This window comes from Cebus imitator, unplaced genomic scaffold, assembly GCF_001604975.1.
Source record: "Cebus imitator isolate Cc_AM_T3 unplaced genomic scaffold, Cebus_imitator-1.0 Scaffold77, whole genome shotgun sequence".
Classification (NCBI taxonomy): Eukaryota; Metazoa; Chordata; class Mammalia; order Primates; family Cebidae; genus Cebus; species Cebus imitator.
In genome coordinates, this window is record NW_016107392.1 from 6,031,148 (window position 1) to 6,052,348 (window position 21,201).

At 39.3% G+C, this 21,201-nt stretch overlaps 1 protein-coding gene across 4 annotated transcripts in view; it reads left to right on the forward strand.

Annotated features, from left to right (window-relative positions):
- UBE2H (ubiquitin conjugating enzyme E2 H) overlaps positions 1-21,201 on the forward strand; it is a 119,228-nt gene that overhangs the window by 76,634 nt on the left and 21,393 nt on the right. For 3 of the 4 annotated variants that reach the window (XM_017532566.2, XM_037739999.1, XM_017532568.2), the window contains 2 exons: positions 12,401-12,440; positions 13,699-13,751. The exons of the other annotated variant lie outside the window; for it this stretch is intronic. In XM_017532566.2, the coding sequence (XP_017388055.1) occupies positions 12,401-12,440; positions 13,699-13,751 (93 nt within the window). The remainder of the gene's footprint in view (positions 1-12,400; positions 12,441-13,698; positions 13,752-21,201) is intronic. 4 annotated transcript variants of the gene reach the window in all.

Below are 21,201 nucleotides of genomic sequence, written 5' to 3' on the forward strand. Positions count from 1 at the left end.
TTTTTTTGAGACTGAGTCTCGTCCTGTCACGTGGGCTGGACTGCGGTGGCGAGATCTCAGCTCACTCTAAGCTCTGCTCCCTGGATTCTTCTGCGTCCACCTCTTGAGTAACAGGCACGTGCTACCACACCCAGCTAATATTTGTACTTTTAGTAGAGACAGGGTTTCACCATGTTGGCCAGGATGGTCTCAATCTCAATCTCTTGACCTCATAATCCTCCCGTCTTGGCCTCCCAAAGTGCTGGGATTACAGGCGTGAGCCACTGCACTCCACCTGATTTTGTTTTTTAATGATCACTCTACTCTATGGGGCAAGAGACAGTGATGGGGTAGAAGCACAGTTATAAAAGCTTTTGTAACCAGAAATGCTGGTGGCTTAGACAAGGCTGCCAAGGTCAAGAAACTTTGATCTGGACACACACTGCTGCCAAGGTCAAGAAACTTTGATCTAGACCTACACTGCTCTGAAGAAATTTGGCTCCATTAAGGAAAACCAAATGGGGGTGGAAGATAAAGGGATAGTCTGTTGTTCGTTTGTTTTTTTGTTTTGTTTTGTTTTGTTTTTTAATTGCATTTTAGGTTTTGGGGTACATGTGGAGAACATGCAAGATTGTTGCATAGGTACACATGTAGCAGTGTGATTTGCTGCCTTCCTCCCCTTCACCTATATCTGGCATTTCTCCGCACGCTATCTCTCCCCAACTCCCCTCCCCCTGCTGTCCCTCCCCTATTTCTCCCCAACAGACCCCCCAGTGTGTAGTGCTCCCCTCCCTGTGTCCATGTGTTTTCATTGTTCAACACCTGCCTATGAGTGATAACGTGGTGTTTGATTTTCTGCTCTTGTGTCAGTTTGCTGAGAATGATGGTTTCCAGGTTCATCTATGTCCCTACAAAGGACATGAACTCATTGTTTTTGATGTTTGTTTGTTTTTTAAGGCAGTATCTCTTTTGTCCAGGCTGGACTGCTGTGGCATAATCTTGGCTCACTGCAGCCTGGACCTCTTGGACTACAGGCATGCGCCACCATACCTGGCTAATTCTTTTGTGCATTTTTTTTTTTTGTAGAAATGGGTTTCACTATGTTGCCCAGGCTGGTCTTGAACTCCTGGACTTAAGCAATCTGCCCGTCTTGGCCTCCCAATGTGATGAGACAACAGGTGTGAGCCACCATGCCTGACCTGTTTTTAATTTTTAAATGGAAGATTCAGAATGATTTTAAAGTGCTTATTGTAGGGAGATGTTTCGAAGAGGGAGAGTTTGGTGATGCTGGAGTTGGGAAGAGAGTCACAGGAGCACCACCATTAAGAAGGAAGGAGGGGGCTGGGCACAGTGGCTCACGCCTGTAATCCCAGCACTCTGGGAGGCCGAGGTGAGCAGATCACCTGAGGTCGGGAGTTCAAGAAAAGCCTGACCAACATGGTGAAACCCCGTCTTTATTTTAAAAAAAAAAAAAAAAGGAGGAAGGAGGGAGCAGAATCAGAACCCAGAAGCCTGGTGTTTCAGAAGAGGGGGAAATATTTGTACAAGCTGTTGAGGCAGGAGAAAGAGTGTGTGTGCTGGGAGGAGTTTGGAAATTTTCATGGAAAATTAAGGGATCCTGGCAGTTGGCTTTTATCTTCTCAAAGAAAAGGGACAAGGCCATTTAATGAAAGAACTTGAGGAGAAGTTAGGGGAATAAAGGGAGGGGAAAAAAAGTAGGAGATTTGCGGGATCGTGGTAAAATGTAACAGTCGTGGGAGATTGCAGGGGCGAGCCACCAGAGAAAGGAGAAGGGAAGATTGTAGGTGATGCTGAGTCCATGAAAGGCTGTTGAGCATGTTTAGATAAATTAGTATAGATTTGTTTACTTATGTCTCTCCTCCTTGTCAGCTTAGTAGATGTGAACTTCATGAAGGCAGCCCCTGTCTCTGTTTTACTACCACCATCTCCATCCTCTCAAATAGTAACTACTCAGGGCCTGACACATTGCCTGTTCTGCAGAAGAATATTTGTGTAAATGAATGAATGCCTACCTAGTGGTACCCTCAAGTCAAGATTGAGCAAATGTGAATGATGCTTCCTCTGGTAGATTTGCTAGATGGGCATTTTGGAGGGGAGAGGACAGAGGATTTGCAGAGGATTGCTTGAGAATGAGGATGGTGATGACTCTTAAATCTTAAGCTGAGTAAGAAGCCGGTGAAGATTAGAGGGCTGGTAGGTGGGAAGAAAATGGGAGAATCTGTGGATTAGAATTAACAGAGGAAAGAATGAATGATTCCTGGAGTGGGAAGCTTTTGGCAAGGATGGGGGATTGGTAGGATAGGCAATGTCGGAATTTGTGATTGTGGAGGTAAATATGTGATTGTGGAGGGAATGACAAAGGTCAAGGTATGTCCTGGGGGGCATGAAGTGGAATGGAATAGAAGAGAGGTCATCGAGGAGAAGCTTAAGAAACAGAGACCTGGGCGTCAGAAGTATGGTCTGTATTGTCATAAAAAATGACAGGGGTTGGAGCAGAGAGTGACTTGAGGACCACCCAGGTGCTGAAGTTCTCAGTGAGAAGAGCCAGTGGTCAAATGGGCCCTTTTACTATGAAACCTGCTATGAGCAGGCTGTAATGTCTAAATTCACTTACCTTCGTCTTGCTATTAGCCAGCGTAAAAATAGTACATTAGCTTTCCCACCCTCTTCCCCAGGCTGCCACCTCTAAGGATAAGCCTGCTTTTGCATGTGCCTGTTACTATCACAGGACTTGTCCATTTCTTTTTTGAAGTTGACTTATGCCAGTTTTAATTCTGTCTTTGACTGCTCATTGTTTTATAATCTTTCCATTTGCTATTTAAAACTTCCATCAAACTTGCTGCCTAGGTTGGTTCCTACTTTGTAGTGGGTGACCTCTAGCCTTTGAGCTGGTTATTCTGACATCTTTTTGGCATTAAATCTATTTCTTTCCATTTAGGATTTGGTATGATAATGAAAACAAGTATTTTTGGCTTCCTTTTCTTTAAACTGAAATTCTTTTGAAAACAAAAGCAATGTCTTAGTTCTTTTTAAAAACCTGGTCACAGTTTGAGATTTTCTTATATTACTGGTGTTGGTGAAAACTGTGTTGTTAGGTGGAAGTTTAGAGATTATGATACCCAGTTTGCCTGATTTTAAGAATGGAAGAAAATAGCCCCGCGCCGTGGCTCACCGGTAATGCCAGCACTTTGGGAGGCTGAGGCAAGCAGATCATGAGGTCAGGAGATCAAGACCATCCTGACTAACATGGTGAAACCCCATCTCTACTAAAAATACAGAAAATTAGCGGGGCATGATGGTGGGTGCCTATAGTCCCAGTTACTCGGGAGACTGAGGCAGGGGAATCACTTGAATCCAAGAGGCAGAGGTTGCAATGAGCCAAGATCACATCACTGCACTCCAGCCTGGGACAGAGCAAGACTCTGGCTCAAAAAATAATAATAAAAATGAATAAGAATGGAAGAAAATGAAGCTGAGATGTATGACTACTAACTAGTTGCAGAGTCTGGCTTCTGGCTTCCAGTTCAGTATGTATATGCATGTTTTTTAACTATACCAAATGCAGTCAGGATTTTTTTTTTTTTTTTAATCTTTTGCTTGTACATCAAGAGGGGATGGTCATTTTAGTAATAAATATAGGGCACATGTCCTCAGGACATCCTGGGGCTATGTCACAGAAATAGTAAAATATTAAAAATAGCTGGGCGTGGTGGCTCACGCCTGTAATCCAAGCACTTTGGAGGCCAAGGCAGGCGGATCACCTGAGGTCGGGAGTTCAAGACCAGCCTGACCAACATGTTGTGAAACCCTGTCTTAAAATATATATATATGTGTGTATGTATATATATATATATATATATATATATATATATAAAATTTAAAAATATAAGTGTATTTTTCATTTCCAGTGTGATGGAGTTACAACAGACATCTCTCTGAATCATAATATCTTCTCATGTTCTTGACATTTCCAAGAGCATTAACAGATGGACACATAGGATAGATACTAGGAGTTTTAGGATGAGGACAGTAAGAAGAAATTACTTATTCATTAAACATATTAAGCTAATTCTAACATTACTGCATGCTTACTGTATGCCAGTAACTGTTCAAATGTTTTACATATATTAAACTCATTTAATCCTCATGATGATGGTCCACTGATGTGTAGATACCATTATTTAACCTAGTTTTAGGAATAAGGGAACGGAAAGGCAAAGCGATGAAGTAAATTGCCCCAGAGGCTCACACAGTGGCATTTAGGCATTCTGACTGGAGCCTGGTCCTTTTTAAAAAAATGTATTATTACATGAGTTACACAAACATTTGGGGTACATGTGCTATTTTGGTACATGTATGCAATACGTAATGATCAAATCAGGGTAATTGGGATAGCTGTTACCTCAAACGTTTATCTTTTAGAGACCGATCTTTTAACTACAACCCTGAAGAGTGGTAGAGAATTGAACTTGGGTTTTGTGAGTTCAAGTCCAATGTGTCTGTACTGTATTGTCTCTGACCACGAAAATAAATACTGCCCGATCCCAACAGTGTGGTTATATGAATGACCAAGAGATTGAAAGATAAACTATGAAAATAAGACAGAAGTTAGTCTTTTAACAATAAAACTATAGGAAAGTAGGCCAAAGGTTTTGGTCATCCACTAGGTTGGTAGAAGGATTATGCTGTTGAAGGATAACACTTCACCTTTTCTTAGTTATAAATGAACTTTTCTTATCCATTTAGCTCATTCCTCAGACTCCATATTATCAGAGAGAAAGGAAGAAACAGAAGAGGACCCTTTGTTGAGTTTAGATCTGAACACACAGGATCAGTTCTGTAGTTCCCATGACACAGGGCATTGGGAGAGAGCTCCTTGCCTGGTTCCTCACCCAAGAAGAGACAAGCCCAGGTCCATCACCCCTGAGTAGGAAGGCTCAGTTCTCTGAAGAGACTTTTGCCCAGGCACAGGGTCCCTCAGGCAGGGCCTGGCTGTCTGAGGTAAGATGAAAATCTGTCAGATTGTGCACTCTTGCACACAGCTGGCCATCGGCCATCACTAGTGTTGCTGGCACACCTCAATGCCTTACTCAATTGGAACACCCCAACTCTGGTCAGCCTGTGTGCTAGAAACAGAGATCCATGTTATTACCCTTAAAAAAATTTAATAGTCTGAGATACTGCAAGAGAAGATGAAATTTCAGTCTTTAATAAGAATATTTTAAACAATTATACCTACTCAAAAAATAGAATTAATTAGTTTGGTTGTGAATAGTCTGCTTTATGTGGGCAGTTGTTCTGAAGATAGATGATCAGAATGACTTAATGTATTCACTTACTGTTTTCTCACAGGAATTCATAAGGTTATAATGAAATTGCATCAGTCATAGCTGTCTGAGCCACCTTAGTCTAGCTAGGCTCATTTTATCCCTGGGATGTAGCTGCTGTTTTGGCCGTTGGTGTTTTTCACCTGTTTACCATAGGGTGGATTTACCTTGATTCACAAGTCATTTGTCTAACCTCTCATTTTGTCAAGAAAATTCTAGGTGAAATTTCTGGTGATTGGCCGAAGGTATTTCATCTATCCACAAATCGGATCATTAATATCCTCTCAAATAAAGGGAACAAAGGTGGAAAATAGATGAGGTTTGGCCTCATTTATTTACATATTGACCCCAATGTCAGAAGTTACTCAGAAGTGTATACAACTCTATACAGAGCCCTTCCTGGGACTAGACACAGTGGCTGAAATAAAAACTGGTTTCAGCATGACTTGGCATGATGTTATTTATGTTTGCTGCCTATTAGCCTGTGGGTCATGAGATTTGTTATTCTAGAGCAGTTGAGTATTGGAGTAGAACAAGCAAAAAAAAGCAAGGCATATTTTTCTGTTGTAATCTGTGTTTTTTATTTTTTAACATACATAATAATAGTTTACATCAACTAAGTGTAATTTGGATTCCTTCTCCAGAATTATAAATCACCTAATTTTCTTCTGCTAAAAGATGCAGGACAGAGATGGCAAGCTTTTTAGCTGGACATTTATTCCTGTTGTCCAATCCTCCCCACCCCCTTTAACAAGTGCTAGAACTATGCCAGAAAATAATTGTCAAAAAAAATTAAAGGAGTTCTGATTTTTATCTGGTCAAATCACTGAAATATGTCATTAGGAAATGTCTGGTAGTGGCTGGGCACGGTGGCTCATGCCTGTAAGCCCAGCACTTTGGGAGGCCGAGGTGGGCGGATCATGAGGTCAGGAGATGAGACCATCCTGGCCAACCCGGTGAAACCCTGTCTCCACTAAAAATACAAAAAATTAGCCAGGCGTGGTGGCACACGCTTGTAGTCCCACCTACTCGGGAGGCTGAGGCAGGAAAATTGCCTGAATCCAGGAGGCAGAGGTTGCTGTGAGCTGAGATCATGCCACTATACTCCAGCCTGGGCCACAGAGCAAGACTAGGTCTCAAAAAAAGAAAAAGAAATGTCTGGTAGTGAATAAAATCTTAAATCATGTAGATTAAAAATAACCTGCTATTTCTACTTATCATGTTGCCATAAAAGCAGTTTTCAAAATATGTTCTCTTAAAATATCTTGAAAACAGTTCCTGGTCTAATGGAAACAAGTATTGGGAAAATTCTCTTGCTGCAGACATATTAGTGTGATGATAGCGTTGCCAAAAGGAAGGAGAACATGCCAGGGCCAACACACAGTCCTGAGAACATTCCTTCTCCGAATTTCTGGCCTCTTCTTTCTCTGTCTTCCCCCTTCTTATCCAGGAGTTCCATTGTTGGCATCATTATGCAGAATGTAAATGGCTTTGCCAGAAACACTGCCCACAGCTTGACTAAGAACAAATGTCAAGGAGATATGCTCTTTTCCATGTATTTGCTTTGGATATTTTTCTAACAATTAAAAAAGCCTGGGGGCTGGGTGCAGTGGCTCATGCCTATAATTCCCGGCATTTTTGGAGGCTGAGGTGGGTGCATCGCTTTAGGTCAGGAGTTCAAGACCATCCTGGCCAACATGGTGAAACCACATCTCTACTGAAAAATACAAAAATTAGCTGGTTGTGGTAATCCCAGCTGCTTGGGAGGCTGAAGCAGGAGAATCGCTTGAACCCAGGAGGCGGAGGTTGCAGTGAGCTGGTACTGGGCCACTGCACTCTAGCCTGGGTGACAAAGTGAGACCGTCTCAAAAAAAAAAAAAAAAAAAAGGCCTGGTATAGGAAGAGATCATTTTAGTTTAGAAAGTAGAAAGTTTTTTGGTAGAGTTGGTCTGGTTTTGTTCATTTCTCAAAGGCAAGGTTATAAACTGTTTCTACCTACTCTGGAAGAGTCAGAGGGTTTGTTTTGTGGCTCTTTATGGTATTTTATCATGTTGGTGGTTTCGTATGGTATTCTCTAGAATACTTCTGTACCTAAAAATGCTGCCTTACAGAATTAATTTCCTTTAAGGACTTACCCTTAATCTTGGATATTTCCCCTTAATTTCTCTGTTCTCAGAGTACTTGCCATTATTATTAAATATTAAATACTAGATTTTTAGAGCTGATAGGGCCTTTAGAAATAGAGTGGAGATTTTGGAGATCGTGTGGTTCAACTGTTTGTCTTCGTAGGTAAAGAAACAGACCCCACAAGGCAGGGCCTACAGTTGATAGTAGAGTTGGGGCTAGAACCCATGTCCCTGTTTAGTACTTTGTACTTTGTGATGTGATTCTGCCCTCTGTCCTAGTGCTGAAATGGTGTTCTATACTTAGCAGGGGCAATGGAGACTAAGCTCCAAACCATATATTAGTAAAGTGTATGTTTACCAAGTCCTTTTTGGTTCTGTTATGTATTCCTGTATTCAACCAAGCCAAATCTAGATTTAATCAAAAACTGTATAGAAACTGTTAATTCCATGGCTGGGGGTGGGAGTGACTCAGGCCTGTAATCTCATCACTTTGGAAGGCTGAGATGGGTGGGTCACAAGATCAGGAGTTCAAGACCAGCCTGGCCAACATGGTGAAATCCCATCTCTACTTAAAAAACAAAAAAGCAAAAAACACACTTGAAAATTAGCCAGGCATCGTGGTGGGCACCTGTAGTCCCAGCTACTTAGAAGGCTGAGGCAGGAGAATCGCTCGAACGTGGGAGGCAGACGTTGCAGTGAGCCAAGATCACACCACTGCACTCCAACTTGGGCGACAGAGACCCTGTCTCAAAAAAATAAAAAGATACCTTAGTCTTTCAGAGACTGTTTTGATAAACACTTAAAACTTACCATAATTATTTTCTTGACCTAACACCTTTAAATGCCCCATGGTATCAGCTTGTTGAAGTATAATGCCCCTGTAGGATCCCCATTCCATTTTGCTTGAGATCTGCCATTCCCCAGCACTCAGGTGCTCTGAGCTGATTGAGCTGTTCCCCAACTAGCCTGTTTTAGGACAAAAGCCATTTGTTAAACAAGCCAAGGACGTGAATATGTCACTGTTGGGCATAGTCTCAGTACCCTCCCCACATCTACCTCAGAATAAAAGCCATCATCCTTTAAAGGGCCCTGAATGCTGATCACCTCTCTGACATTACTTCTCATTTTCTGCCCCTTGCTCAAATACCTTCAGTTTCAGGTAAAAACTTCAGAGTGTCAGGCAAGCTCCTAACGTGCTTTGCACTTGGCTGTTCCCGCTTTATAGACCTTCACTCCTCTTGGTACCAGGTGACTCCTCTTTTACCTCCTTCAAAGCAAGTCACCTTCTTAGGAAGTCCTTCCCTGACCATCTCATTTAAAATTGCAACCCCACCCCACCCTTTCCATTTCTGTCCCCCTCCTTTGCTGTGTTTTTCTCCATAATCCTGGCAACCTTCTAACATAGGACTGATTTTTTCTAAAGACCTCTCTTTACAGAATTAATTTTCTTTAAGGACTTAACTATTGGGTATTTCCCCTGAAGTCCTGTGTTCTCAGAGTTCTTTGAGTATTGCTTTTAGTTTATTTAAATAAAAAGTTCCCAATGCTTCTCATCTGTAGCCAGCATTGGGAACTTTTGCCATAGATGCTGCTTCATTAGGTGTTAGTTTTGAGAGTTCTCACAGAGGCAGAATTTTAAGTATCAAGAATATTTTTAATTCTTAATAGTAGCTTCAAGCAAAATACTTTTCATATAGTAGGACCATTCTCTTGCATTAAACCACATAGTGGCTCAGCATAGTTCCCCACTCATCAGAAAGCTTCCCTGCGCTAGTGATAGCAGCATATTCCTAGTAACTGATCTAGAAGACCACACACCTTATAACCTGAGGGTCTCTGATTTTGGTGGGAGGGTAATGAATTTGTATTATTCGAACAAGAGTGTTCAGTTACGAGATTTTAAATAAAATGATTGGTTTTACTGACTTAAGATAGTTCAGCACTAGTTATTGTTTCTATAGTTAAGTCTATTTTAGAATGTTCGATACTATGTGTAACTTTTTTTTTTCCTCCGGAGACAGAGTCTACCTCTGGCTTCCAGGCTGAAGTGCAGTGGCATGATCTCAGCTCATTCCAGGCCCCACCTCCCAGGTTCAAGCAATTCTCCTGCCGTAGCCTCCTGAGTAGCTGGGACTACAGGTGCCTGCCACATGCCCGGCTAATTTTGGTATTTTCAGTAGAAATGGGGTTTCAGCATGTTGGCCAGTTTGGTCTCAAACTCCTGACCTCAAGTGATCTTTCTGCCTTAGCATCCCAAAGTGTTGGGATTATAGGCGAGAGCCACTGTGCCCAGCCGATACTGTATATAACTTTTTGTTTAAAAGTTTTTTTACTTTCAACTATTAAAATTACACATTGTAGAAATGTCAGAGTCAAGAGTACAAGTAGAAATAATGGGAGAATACTGCAAAGATGACAACCATCGACACCTGTTTCCTTCTAGCGTTTTCCCATTGCTGTGATCCTAGTTCTGGTTCAGGTGTGGTGGTTGGGGGAGTGATGAGATTTGAAAAGTGCAATGGATAAAATATTCCCACCACTAAGAATTCTGCGCTGTTAACATTTGTACTTACTTGCTTCCAGTTTCTTAATTTATGTGCATGTCTTAGAGCAAATAATACACAAGCACATTGTCCCTTTTTAGAAGGAATATATTAATAGTGTTAGATAAAGTCATTCTTTTTTAAAAGACAGCCTCGCTGTGTTTTCCAGGCTGGGGTGCAGTGGTGTGATCTCGGCTCACTGCAGCCTCTACCTCCCGGGTTCAAGTGATTCTCCTGCCTGAGCCTCCCAAGTATCTGGGACTAAAGGTGCACGCCACTACACCCTAATTTTTGTTTTCTTTATAGTAGAGACAGGGTTTCATCATGTTGGCCAGGCTGGTCTTGAACTCCTCAGGTGATCCACCTACCTCAGCCTCCCAAAGCACTGGGATTACAGGCGCGAGCAACTGTGCCAGGCCAGATGAAGTCATTTTTAACCAGTGTTTCCCATTATGTTTCCTATTCCTATAATGACACCTGGCCCTGTGCCCTAACTGAAACAATTACTTTTGGAAATTTGGTATATGTTGGTTCAGTACAGTTTTCCCATACTTGTTACCATGGAGAATAGGTAGTATTGCTTTGTTTTAGTTTATTTAAATAATATCAGGCTGTAAATATAACATCCTGCAACTTAAAAAAACAAAAACGAAAAAACCCTCAGCTTTAGAGCTATACAAGTTGATATATACTGATCTACTTCATTACCTTTGGCTATATAGGACTCAAGTAGATGGATGTACTTCATCCAACCCTATCCCATTGACAGAGTTGAATTTGGCTCTTGGCTTTTATAAGTAATATTGCAGCAAATACTCTCATGAGTCATCTGGGACATGTGTATTAGTATTTTTCTAAAGTTATGTAGATATTTTTACCCTAATTTTTCTACCCTTAATATTAAGACATGATCATTTCCCATTATTAAAATATCTTCATAAACCACATGCTTCTTAAATATAGACTTTGAAACATCTTTAATTTCCTTAATGAAAAATTAATATTGGACACAAAGCTTTTTTTTATCGGAGTAACTTAAACATCACATGGGCCCTCCTGATTGTAGTAGATATAACAGTATGCTGTTTCAACACAGAGCATCTAAAAAGTTAAAAGTGTGAGAGACTAGAGTGGTCTAAAGACTGGAATACTTGAGACTTGGTATTCTTACCCGTTTTCTAATTCAGGGGAAGTTTCTCAGGTTTTTGGAGACAATCTCTGTAGTGCCTTACTCGAGGCTCCTCCTTCAGTTCCATTTCTCTGCATCTTCCCTGACTCTTCTTGTATGTATTCCCCTCACTGTGTCAATACTTTGTTCAGATTGCAGTTATTTCTTGATGTCTCTTATCCCACTGCCAGTGACCTCTTCAAGAATAGTGTACTGTCTGTCGTATTTTTGTGCCCTATCCAAGCACAATGCCTTTAGTACAGGTGCTGAACAAATATATTCTGAATGAAAGAGTGTGGGGATGGGGTGAGGGAGGGTGGGGATTGGAGATAGTGGTGGTGATACTCACCTTAATAAGGAATTTCAAATATTGAAAGTGTAGAACAGAATGAGAGTCCTAAAAGGAAAGGAAGTGATAAGGATGACAAAATAACACCTTTGACAATGTATCTCTGCTTTAGAATATTGCCATTTGCATATATACTAAATCACTGGTTTTTAGAGAAGAAAATGAATTTCTCCTTGAAGTTTAAATGGTCATATAGCTATTAAAGTGTGTACTTGTTTCGCTAGGAAAAATTTTAAAAACTTAAGATCTCCAACAGATACAGCCAACTGAGAGAATTTTTTTTTTTAAACTCCTGCTTCATTTCTTGGTTGCCCCAATTTTAATCAAAACTGGGTTTCCCTGAATGAGTAGACTAATGTTAAAGGAAATATTTCGGTCACTGTTCTTATGAAATCCTTTGTGGTTTGAAGTACAGTTTCATTCGTGTTCCGCACACGGTGTAACGAATGATACCCATAAGTAAGCTTCAGAAGGAAGAGTTCAAATGCAGACCCTCCAGATTTAAAGCTTGAACAATAAAACTTTTGGGAGGAAGAGTCAGAGTGAGGTTTTCTTAGCTTTTATCATGACCCTGGTTATGAATCATTTAGTAGTATAATTTCTCTTTGGGCAGTAGCTTCATAGCTAAGAAAAACAGTTGCTTTAATGATTGTTTTGTATAAGAAGCTGCATTCTCGTTAATAGAATGTTGATGTAAAGTAATTGGAGCTATCAGGAGAATATTATCAGTAACCAAAGATCTTTATCAGTAACCAAAGATCTAAGGTTGAAAGTAGTGATTTATAAGTCTTACCACCTTTTCCCAATACTGAAATTGTTTCTAATACTGAAATACTTTAATTGTTTTCTGGATACTTTTTGCTGCTAATTAACATCTCTTTTTACAGGATTCATGAATAAAATTTTCCATCCCAACATTGATGAAGCGTAAGTAACTATTTTAAAATGTTTAAATTTTAGCAGGAACTGCTCTTGATTAACGTTTCCCTGTCTTTCTGTTATAAAAAGTCTCAGTGACCTTTTTGGACCTTCTCAGGAGTTAGGACTATACAAATGGTCATGTAAATGATAGAATCCAATGGATATGAGGTTTTCAGTCACTTAGTACACATTCTGCTATTGTACCACTTAGTGTTTTCCATTGTTGTGAATGGATCTTTCATTTTCTTGTTATCCCACTAACAGTAATAATGTTCCACATCTCGTTTCTCTTTGTATAGACACAATTCAGAGATCTGTTTTCAATCTACAGATTATTTTCAGACCTTATAGTATTTTCTCAATTCTTGAGAGTAAGGCAAAATGACTGTAGTTTCATTTCAGTTAATGAATCTTATTTATCCCTTTCTTTCATTCTAATATTTTATTAGTGATACTTAAAATATTCTAGCATATCATGTTTTGTACTTCTAGTGCTGTTTAGAATATATGATTGTTTGGGACACAGTTTTAATTTGTCATGGCACTAAGTCTTACCATCTCTCACGCATACCTAACAGGTTTTTCTGAACCTTGTGTGAGCAGGTTGTATGTCTACATACATCATGCCCCTTAGTCCTTTAATATTAATATTTTAAGTTATCCTAACAAAGACATTCTCTTATGTATCCACAGTATATAGTTGTGAGATTCAGGAATTTAATGTTAATGCAATACTTTTTATTTAATCTACTGCCATATTCCAGTAATTTACTTTTAGCACTTTTTTCTTTCGTAAAGGATCCAGCCTGGAATCATACATTACATTTAGTTGTTGTGTTTCTTTAAACTATAGGCCAATTATTTTGTAGATTGTTCCTCACTTTGGGTTTGTCTGATGTTTCCTTATTACATTCAGGGCATGAACACACTTAAGGCCAGAAAACCACAAAGTGAGATTGTGTCCTTCTTGAGGTATCACATTCGGAGGTACACAAGGTCTGTCTGCCCCTTGCGTTCTCAGCACCTGGTTCAGGTGTTGTCTGGTTTCTCCATTGCATAGTTACTATTTTCCCCTTTCAGTCTGTAAGGAGACACATAAGACCTTGTACTATTCTGTTCCTCATGATACTTTTCCCCAACTGGGATTCTTTTTTTTCCACAGATCTGTTAAAAGTATTTCTCTTGATAAGTAAAATCAGTTGCCAGATACATGCAGCTAACTTTCTGATTTTTAAAAACATGCCATTCTTTCCATCTGTTTCAGGTCAGGAACTGTGTGTCTAGATGTAATTAATCAAACTTGGACAGCTCTCTATGGTGAGTTTGGCCATGGAATATTTTTTGGAGATGTTGAGACATTGCCTAAAAAATTGTTGTTGGGCTTTGCTTTTCTGGTTTAAGATGTTTCATTGGTAATGAGAAGGGATTTTTGAGGGACTGATTGGGAAAGTTTAATCATTGGAGAAAAAATTTTCTCTTAAGTACAAACCAGTTTAGCTATGAAAGTTTAAAATAATCATTTTAAACTGTGTGTATAGTGATACATATACACACACACAAATACATGTGCAAACATTTTATGTGTGTATTCAGAAGCACATAATAGATACGTATTTACATATATATAATACCTTTTAGTTTTGAAAAAACACTTAGGTGAAATGAAAGATAAATGATGTAGTAAGAGGTTTTCGGGGATCATCATTTCAAAGGCCAAAACCTTTTGATGAAGGAAGAGGAATTTAGCCTTACCTTCAATGCTGAAAGTGACACCCCATCTCTGACAGTGAATCAACAGATGAATTGCCCAGCTCTGCAAAAATACTATGATGAATATCACAGAGAGTTATAAAGAGTATCAGGCCTTCCCTCCTTGTCACCTGGTTTGGGGAGCTGATGATATTTTAAAATATGGTCATCCCTTGGTATCTGCAGGGGATCAGTTCCCGGACCACCTGCAGATACCAAAATCCGTGTTTACTTAAGTCCCGCAGTCATCCCTGCGAAACCCACTGACTTGGAGGCCTAGCTGTGTTTATTGAAAAACCACATGTGAATGGACCCATGCAGTTCAAACTGTGCATGGACCCATGTTCAAGGATCAGTTGTCTATTTGAAGTTAATTAGGGATACAACAAATAAATCTGTTTTTCCCTCCACGTGTCCAAATCCTCTGGCTTTATGGAGTCTCCCTACTCCAGTGTTCCTACCCTGTACACTTCCGCTGATTCTCCAGCTGGAAGTAATCTCTGGATACCATTACATTTTATACCTCCTTTTTTATGGCCCACTTTTACTTTCTACTTTGTATTTGTTGTCTTTTTTTTTTTTTTTTTTTTTTTTTTTTTTTTTTTTTTTTTTTTTTTTTTTTTTGTGCTACTCGATTATTTCCTGCCTAGGGCCATCAGATATGTGTCTGATTCATCTGTAAGTCCCCTGACTCTTGTCACAGTGTCCTTCACCAATACGGGTTGAAAGAATGAATGGTACAGGTAACAGTTGCTGAGAGGCACAAGAAAAGAAGGGAAAGCTCAGTTGAGGCAGAGCTTAACCAGGGATGGCTCGTTTTTGTCGAAGACTTGTGAGACCTTTTAATGGTCTAAGGTAGGTAAAACTTCTTAGTCTAGCCACAATCTGCAAGTTACCTTTGACAGATATCTTTGAACTACATTGGTAAATAAGAATCAAAGAGGAAGATTGGTCACCAGCAGAACACAGTTACTCCCTGCCCCCAGCCAGTTGTGCCATTCAAAAATTCTTTTCTCTACCTCAGTGTTCTCCCCTGATCTTTGTGTGGTTGGCATCTTCTTCACTCATCTCACACGTCACTTCCTCAGAGCAGCCTCCATTCCCAGCCACTCTATCTGAAATCACACCCCTCCATAGCACAGCACTCTTGTATATATATATTTTTAATTTTAAAATTATTTTTTAATAAATAGAGTTGTACTCTGTTGCCCAGGCTGGAATGCAGTGGTGCAATAATAGCTCACTGCAGCCTTGAGCTCCTGGGCTTGAGCGATCCTCCCACCTCAGCCTCCCCAGTAGCTGGGCTAGTACCTGGTTTTAAATAAGCTTCTAAAACTGGTATTTGTTTATTATTTATCATATCCCCTTAGATTGTAAGCACCATGAGTGGGGACTTTGTCTTGTTCTTGTTTCTCTCTCTCTGTGCGCACACGCACACACACACGCGCGCTTGCTACTAAAACAGTGCCTGGTATACAATAATGGTTCAACTGTTGTCTTAATGAATGAATTAATCATGTTCAGCAAGAGAGTTTTAGGGGAGATGATGGCACATAGTTGAGGCAACAAGAAAGAACATACACTGGTCGGTTAATTGGATTCCTTTTAAGATGGTTTTTTTTTTTTTTTTTTTTTGGTAAAATGTCTCATGGCAGGCTGCCTGGAATATCTGATGTAATGATGTGTTTTCTTAAACTACATTCACATTTTAGAAATGTACATATCAAAATACTGCAAGCTGGTTCCAATTACAATGAAGTAAATTGAAGTTTAGTTTTGTTAAAGCTTTTACCATTGACCAGAAAAGCTTTGTAGATGTTTGCTGACTCTCAAGTACCTCATGTCTCAGAACAAGTTTAAAAAAAAATAACAGTTTAACTGAATTATAATTCACAAGCATGCAACTTGCCCATTTAAAATGTGTAATTCAGTAGTTTTTAATATATTCAATTATATTCAGCCATCACCACAGTCAATTTTAGAACATTTTCATCACCTCAAAAATAAACTTGTACCCTATAACTATTCCCTACTTACCCCCACCAGCTCTAGGCAACCACGAATCTGCTTTTTGTTTCTGTGGATTTGTCTATTCTGGACACTTCTCAGAAATGTAATTATGTAATATGTGGTCTTTTGTGACTGGCTTTTTTCACTTTGATGATGTTTTCAAGATTGATCTGTGTTGTTGCTTATATTGGAATTTCTTATGGCTGAATAATTCGTTGTATGGATAAGCCACATTATTTGTTAGATAATAGACATTTGGGTTGTTTCTGTCTTTTGGCTACTATGAGTATTATAAATATTTGTGCATAAGTTTGTTTTTATTTGTTTGTTTTCTTTGAGATGGAGTCTCAGTCTCGCTCTGTTTCCCATGCTGGAGTGCAGTGGCGTGATCTCTGCTCTCTGCAACCTCTACCTCCCAGGTTCAAGCGGTTCTCCTGTCTCAGCCTCCTGAGTAGCTGGGATTACAGGCGCTTGCCACCATGCCTGGCTAATTTTTGTATTTTTAGTGGAGATGGGATTTCACCATGTTGGTCGGGCCGGTCTCCAATTCCTGACTTTGTGATCTGCCCCTCTTGGCCTCTCAGAGTGCTGGGATTACGTATCAGCCACCATGCCCAGCCTTGTACACAAGTTTTTATGTAGGCATGTTTGCATTTCTCTTGGGTATATAACTAGGAGTGAAATTACTGGTAATATGTTTAACTATTTGAGGGCTGATAGACTACTTTCTAAAGTGGCCAACATGAGTAAGATTTCATCACATTTATAAAACGTTAGAGTATGTTCTTACATCAGCTTGCAAAGCATTTAATAAGCAGCAAGAGTTAAACCACGTTGGTCCAAGTGAACTGAAAGCAGACTGCTGTGTTACTTACATGTGTATGCGTTATTGAACATGTTCCATAATACAGGAGCGTGAGCAAGCACACTATCAGGTAAGTGCAGGAAAACAAGAAATATTTTCAGAGTATAGTCAAAGGTATACTGAGCATGGGAGAATTGTTTTGATATTTTTCTCAAAACAAACTATTTCTCAAAAAAACTCAACATTTCTTTCATGGAAAGTTTTAGGAACAGGTAAATACAATTATATAAAGTACCGGTAGAATATGTTCGTTCAGATGACCTTGAAGTGTTTTTTCAGACTTATCTTGAGACCTGAACTGAATTTTTATTACAAACTGTTAAAGCCTCTGGCATTGAAGGTTAGTTCATAATTAGTGAGTTCTGAATCACTTCATTTCCTGCAGTGGTTCCTGAGAGAATCTTACTTCAAAGGACCGCCCCCCGCCCCCTGCAACCCCACCCTGCCAAAAAAGAAAAAAAAAAAACCTAACACTAAATAACTAATAGGAGAAAGTTGGCATGTCAACATAAATATTCAACTGAAAAGCAAAAGGCTAAGCCTGGCACCTAAAACTTGTTTCAACATTTTCCTCTGCTGTATAATACGATGAGGGAGCAGGGAGTGGATTGTGAAATTTCCTGCCATTCACCTTGCCCCAGGGCATGTACTGTGCCATGGCTATATGTCTTTGTAAAATAACAACAATTCATAGTTGAAATTTCAGATGTATGTTCGTCATAGCCTGATATTAAACAGCATTTGTGGTTAGCGGTAAATTTAGTCCTGTATCCCCTCACTCACACCCCTCCCCGCCATTGATTTCTGGTAAGCCAGTTGACTCATTGCTTCTGTCCTCATCCTGTTATCTCTTTGCCAAGTGTATGTGCAGTTTGTTTATTCAGAGTTCAAAATTGGTATAATTGTGGTTTACTCACCCAGTAATTTTTAATTGTATATTATTTAACCTTGCAAGAGAGCTAATTATAATCAGGAATTGGATTAATTTTGTAAAGATGCTTGTCGTCAGTATGAAGTTATCAAGTATGAAGTTATCTATTGTTATTCTTGTGACATTAAATGGAAAGTAGCAGATGACAAAATTGATTCATTTTGGCTTCCTGCATGATAGCATCTTTTTTTTGCATCCCTTTCTGCTCTTCCAGACAGCAGTGACAAAAGCTCTGAGAAACATAAAATGTAGCCAAGGGGATTTGGATTTCCATTTCAAAACAAATTAATTTTAAGGACTGATAGGAGAGTTCATGAAGCCACAGGCAGCTTTTTAAGCTCTCTTCTATTTTCCAGTTTCCCTTTTTTCCTCCAAAATATATTTTATCCATAGTTGGCTTATCATCCTGCACTCCTGGGGTTCAGGTACCTTCACTGCAGTACAGCTTTAATCTTTCTTTCATCCCACCCTTCTGGACTAAGCATGCTTGATCCTTGCAAATATGTTTCTCTCTCCAGCTTTCATTTTACTCATTCTTTGACTGACTTGGTAAGTTACTTATATGATGGAGTAAGTTCTGGAGAAGTGAGGCAGAAGACAATTTTCTTATAAAACTGGGTGGTTTACATTTTCACCCTTAAGGTTGCTAGCCAGTGGACTGGATACTTCTACTCTTACTTTACTGGGGAGAAAAATCAACATTTGGGAAATGTCTTCCCCTATAGTTATCTGGGGAATTAGTAATAGCAAATGAAATTGACTACAACAGAATGAATGCTTCAAGGACTTTGAGATTAGGCAAGAGTTACAAAATTTCTTTACCAGGCATTTAGAAATTTAAAATACAAATTTAAGATTTATTCCATCCCCTTTTCGGTCTGATAGTCTGTGAATCTTCCCAGATAATTCAGATTTTGGTAGAATGTGTATCTTAAAATAATGCTTTATGTTGGATTAGTGTATGCTGTTTCTAAACATTTTAGTGTAATTACACAGATAAGAAATATATTTATGTGTCTGCACAGATGATTGATTGGCCAACTACTATTTGAACAGCTTGAGAACTTCAGTATTGATCTGACATGTTGAATCACAAACATCATCCTGCCTTTGGAACAGCTGGATGTTGTTATTTCTAGATAGAGGCCAGGTAGAGCAATTCTGTCCAGTACTATTGGGATAATGTCACCTGTTGTACATAAATAAGAAATATGCTCAGTTGTGGATTTGTGCTTCAACAGTACTTAGCTCCATGACCAACTTACTTTGTCTGCCTGGAAATCTTTGGATGCAATGTTCATATGTCAGGAGCCTAATTATATACATAATAATAGAGTCTCCTGGCTTTGAACAACTTAGTGGAAATTCATTAAAAATACCACAATTACTGGCGGTCAGCTTTAAAACCATGGAGTGGTCCAGGCATTTTGGATCATGGTGCATGAGCCAGCAAGGAAGGGCATGGCTCTGAAAGGTAGCCACAGCTGTGTTCTGCTTTCACAGGGGCTCTAATTTTAGGGCCCGTTTCATTCTTGATTATATGGAAATGCAACTTTGATGTGTTTTCTTCTCATTCGCTTATGATTACTGAGTTATAGATAAGGTCTTCCCCACACTTGGCTTGTAATTGCAGGAAGTTATCTCTTATTCTTTTCCAACATTAACAACAACTAAATTATTGTCTAGTAATTACAACCTTGAATAGCAAGTTTTAGTATGACAATAAGACTATCCAGCTAGCTAATTACACATTAACTGCCCTCATTTCTGGAAGGTTAATAACAAATCCTATTACCACGTTTTAGCTTACAAGCTCTTAAGGTAAGCAGGGTCATAACAGGTTTGAACTAGAATGAATGACCTCTAAAAAACAAGTAAGATGAGAATTGTTTTGAGATTGACAATGCAACAAGAACAGTGTTTTTGATGAACGGGAGCTTGTTTCCTTCATTCTGATCAGTGCAGTAGCATTCATTTTCTTCTGCAGCTCCCTGAAGTTTAAATGCTTTGCAGGGAAAGGGGCTACAATTAGGCAATGAATGGGAAACTGTCTTTTAAGTAGGTTTAGAATGTTTTAAAAACAGTCCATGTCCTGTAACTATACTTCAGATTAGTGACCTGGTAGCCTCGCCCTGAGCAGAACGTGGCTGGTTTTCCTCCTGGTTTCAGCCCCCTGCATCATTCAAATTGCCCTCTCCCGCACAGCACAGGAACACCTGTTTCTAGCTTAGAACACTTAAAAACCAAAATGCTACCAGTAAGTGAGATTTAAATGTATTTATCATGTACAGCTAATGCTCGACTTACGACCACGATTGGTTCCCACAGACCGGTCGTAACACGATTTCGTCGTAAGTTGAGTAGGCTATATGTACAGTACTGTGAAATGATATAAAGATCTTTAAGTCATATTTTATCATAATTTTCATTATTGTTATATATCATGATTTTCTTTGTTCATTTTATGCCATTTGTATCACCTCTACACCATTTTGTTTCTTATTTTTACATTCGTCAGGTTTAAGTAAAACACTGCATTACCAGTACAACTGGTTTAATATTTGCAAAACATAAAAAATTACAAAATACAGGTGCATACAAAAATATAAAATACAGGTGTAAAAAATACCATAGGAAACATTTTCCCAATTGCAAAACGTATCAAAATATATAAAACATGTACAAAACATTTTATTGGCCGCCGGTGCTTGGCTGCGGATCATTGATGTCGTCATCTGAGGCAGCAGTTGGGGTTACCGGAGTTGGTTTTTTCATAAACATGGTGAGCTTTGTCTGAATTGTATGTTTCTTTTTTTCTTCATAAATTTCACGATACGGACGAAACACATCGTGTGCCATCTGTTCAATCCTTGCAAATCGTTTGATGTTTGGGTCCATTTCTTTGAAATGTATAAGAAGTTTATTGGGAGGGGTTTGATGAAAAATATCCAAGACACAAAACACAAATTGCTGTACTGAGTCTGGGATAACAGTTGAAATGGTGCACACGGAGATGGTAGTGCTGCTGGAAGCTGGTCCGCACTGTCGTACGCCCAGCTGGGCAACGTTTGCGCTGCCAGACGTGGAGCAGTCGTGGCTAACTGACTGTGGTCGTAAAGTCGAATGGTCCTAAGTTGCATAGGTCGTAAGTCGATCAATACCTGTATGTTGCAAACATTTTCTTTGAGTGTTTGAATTCCTACTTTTTTTTT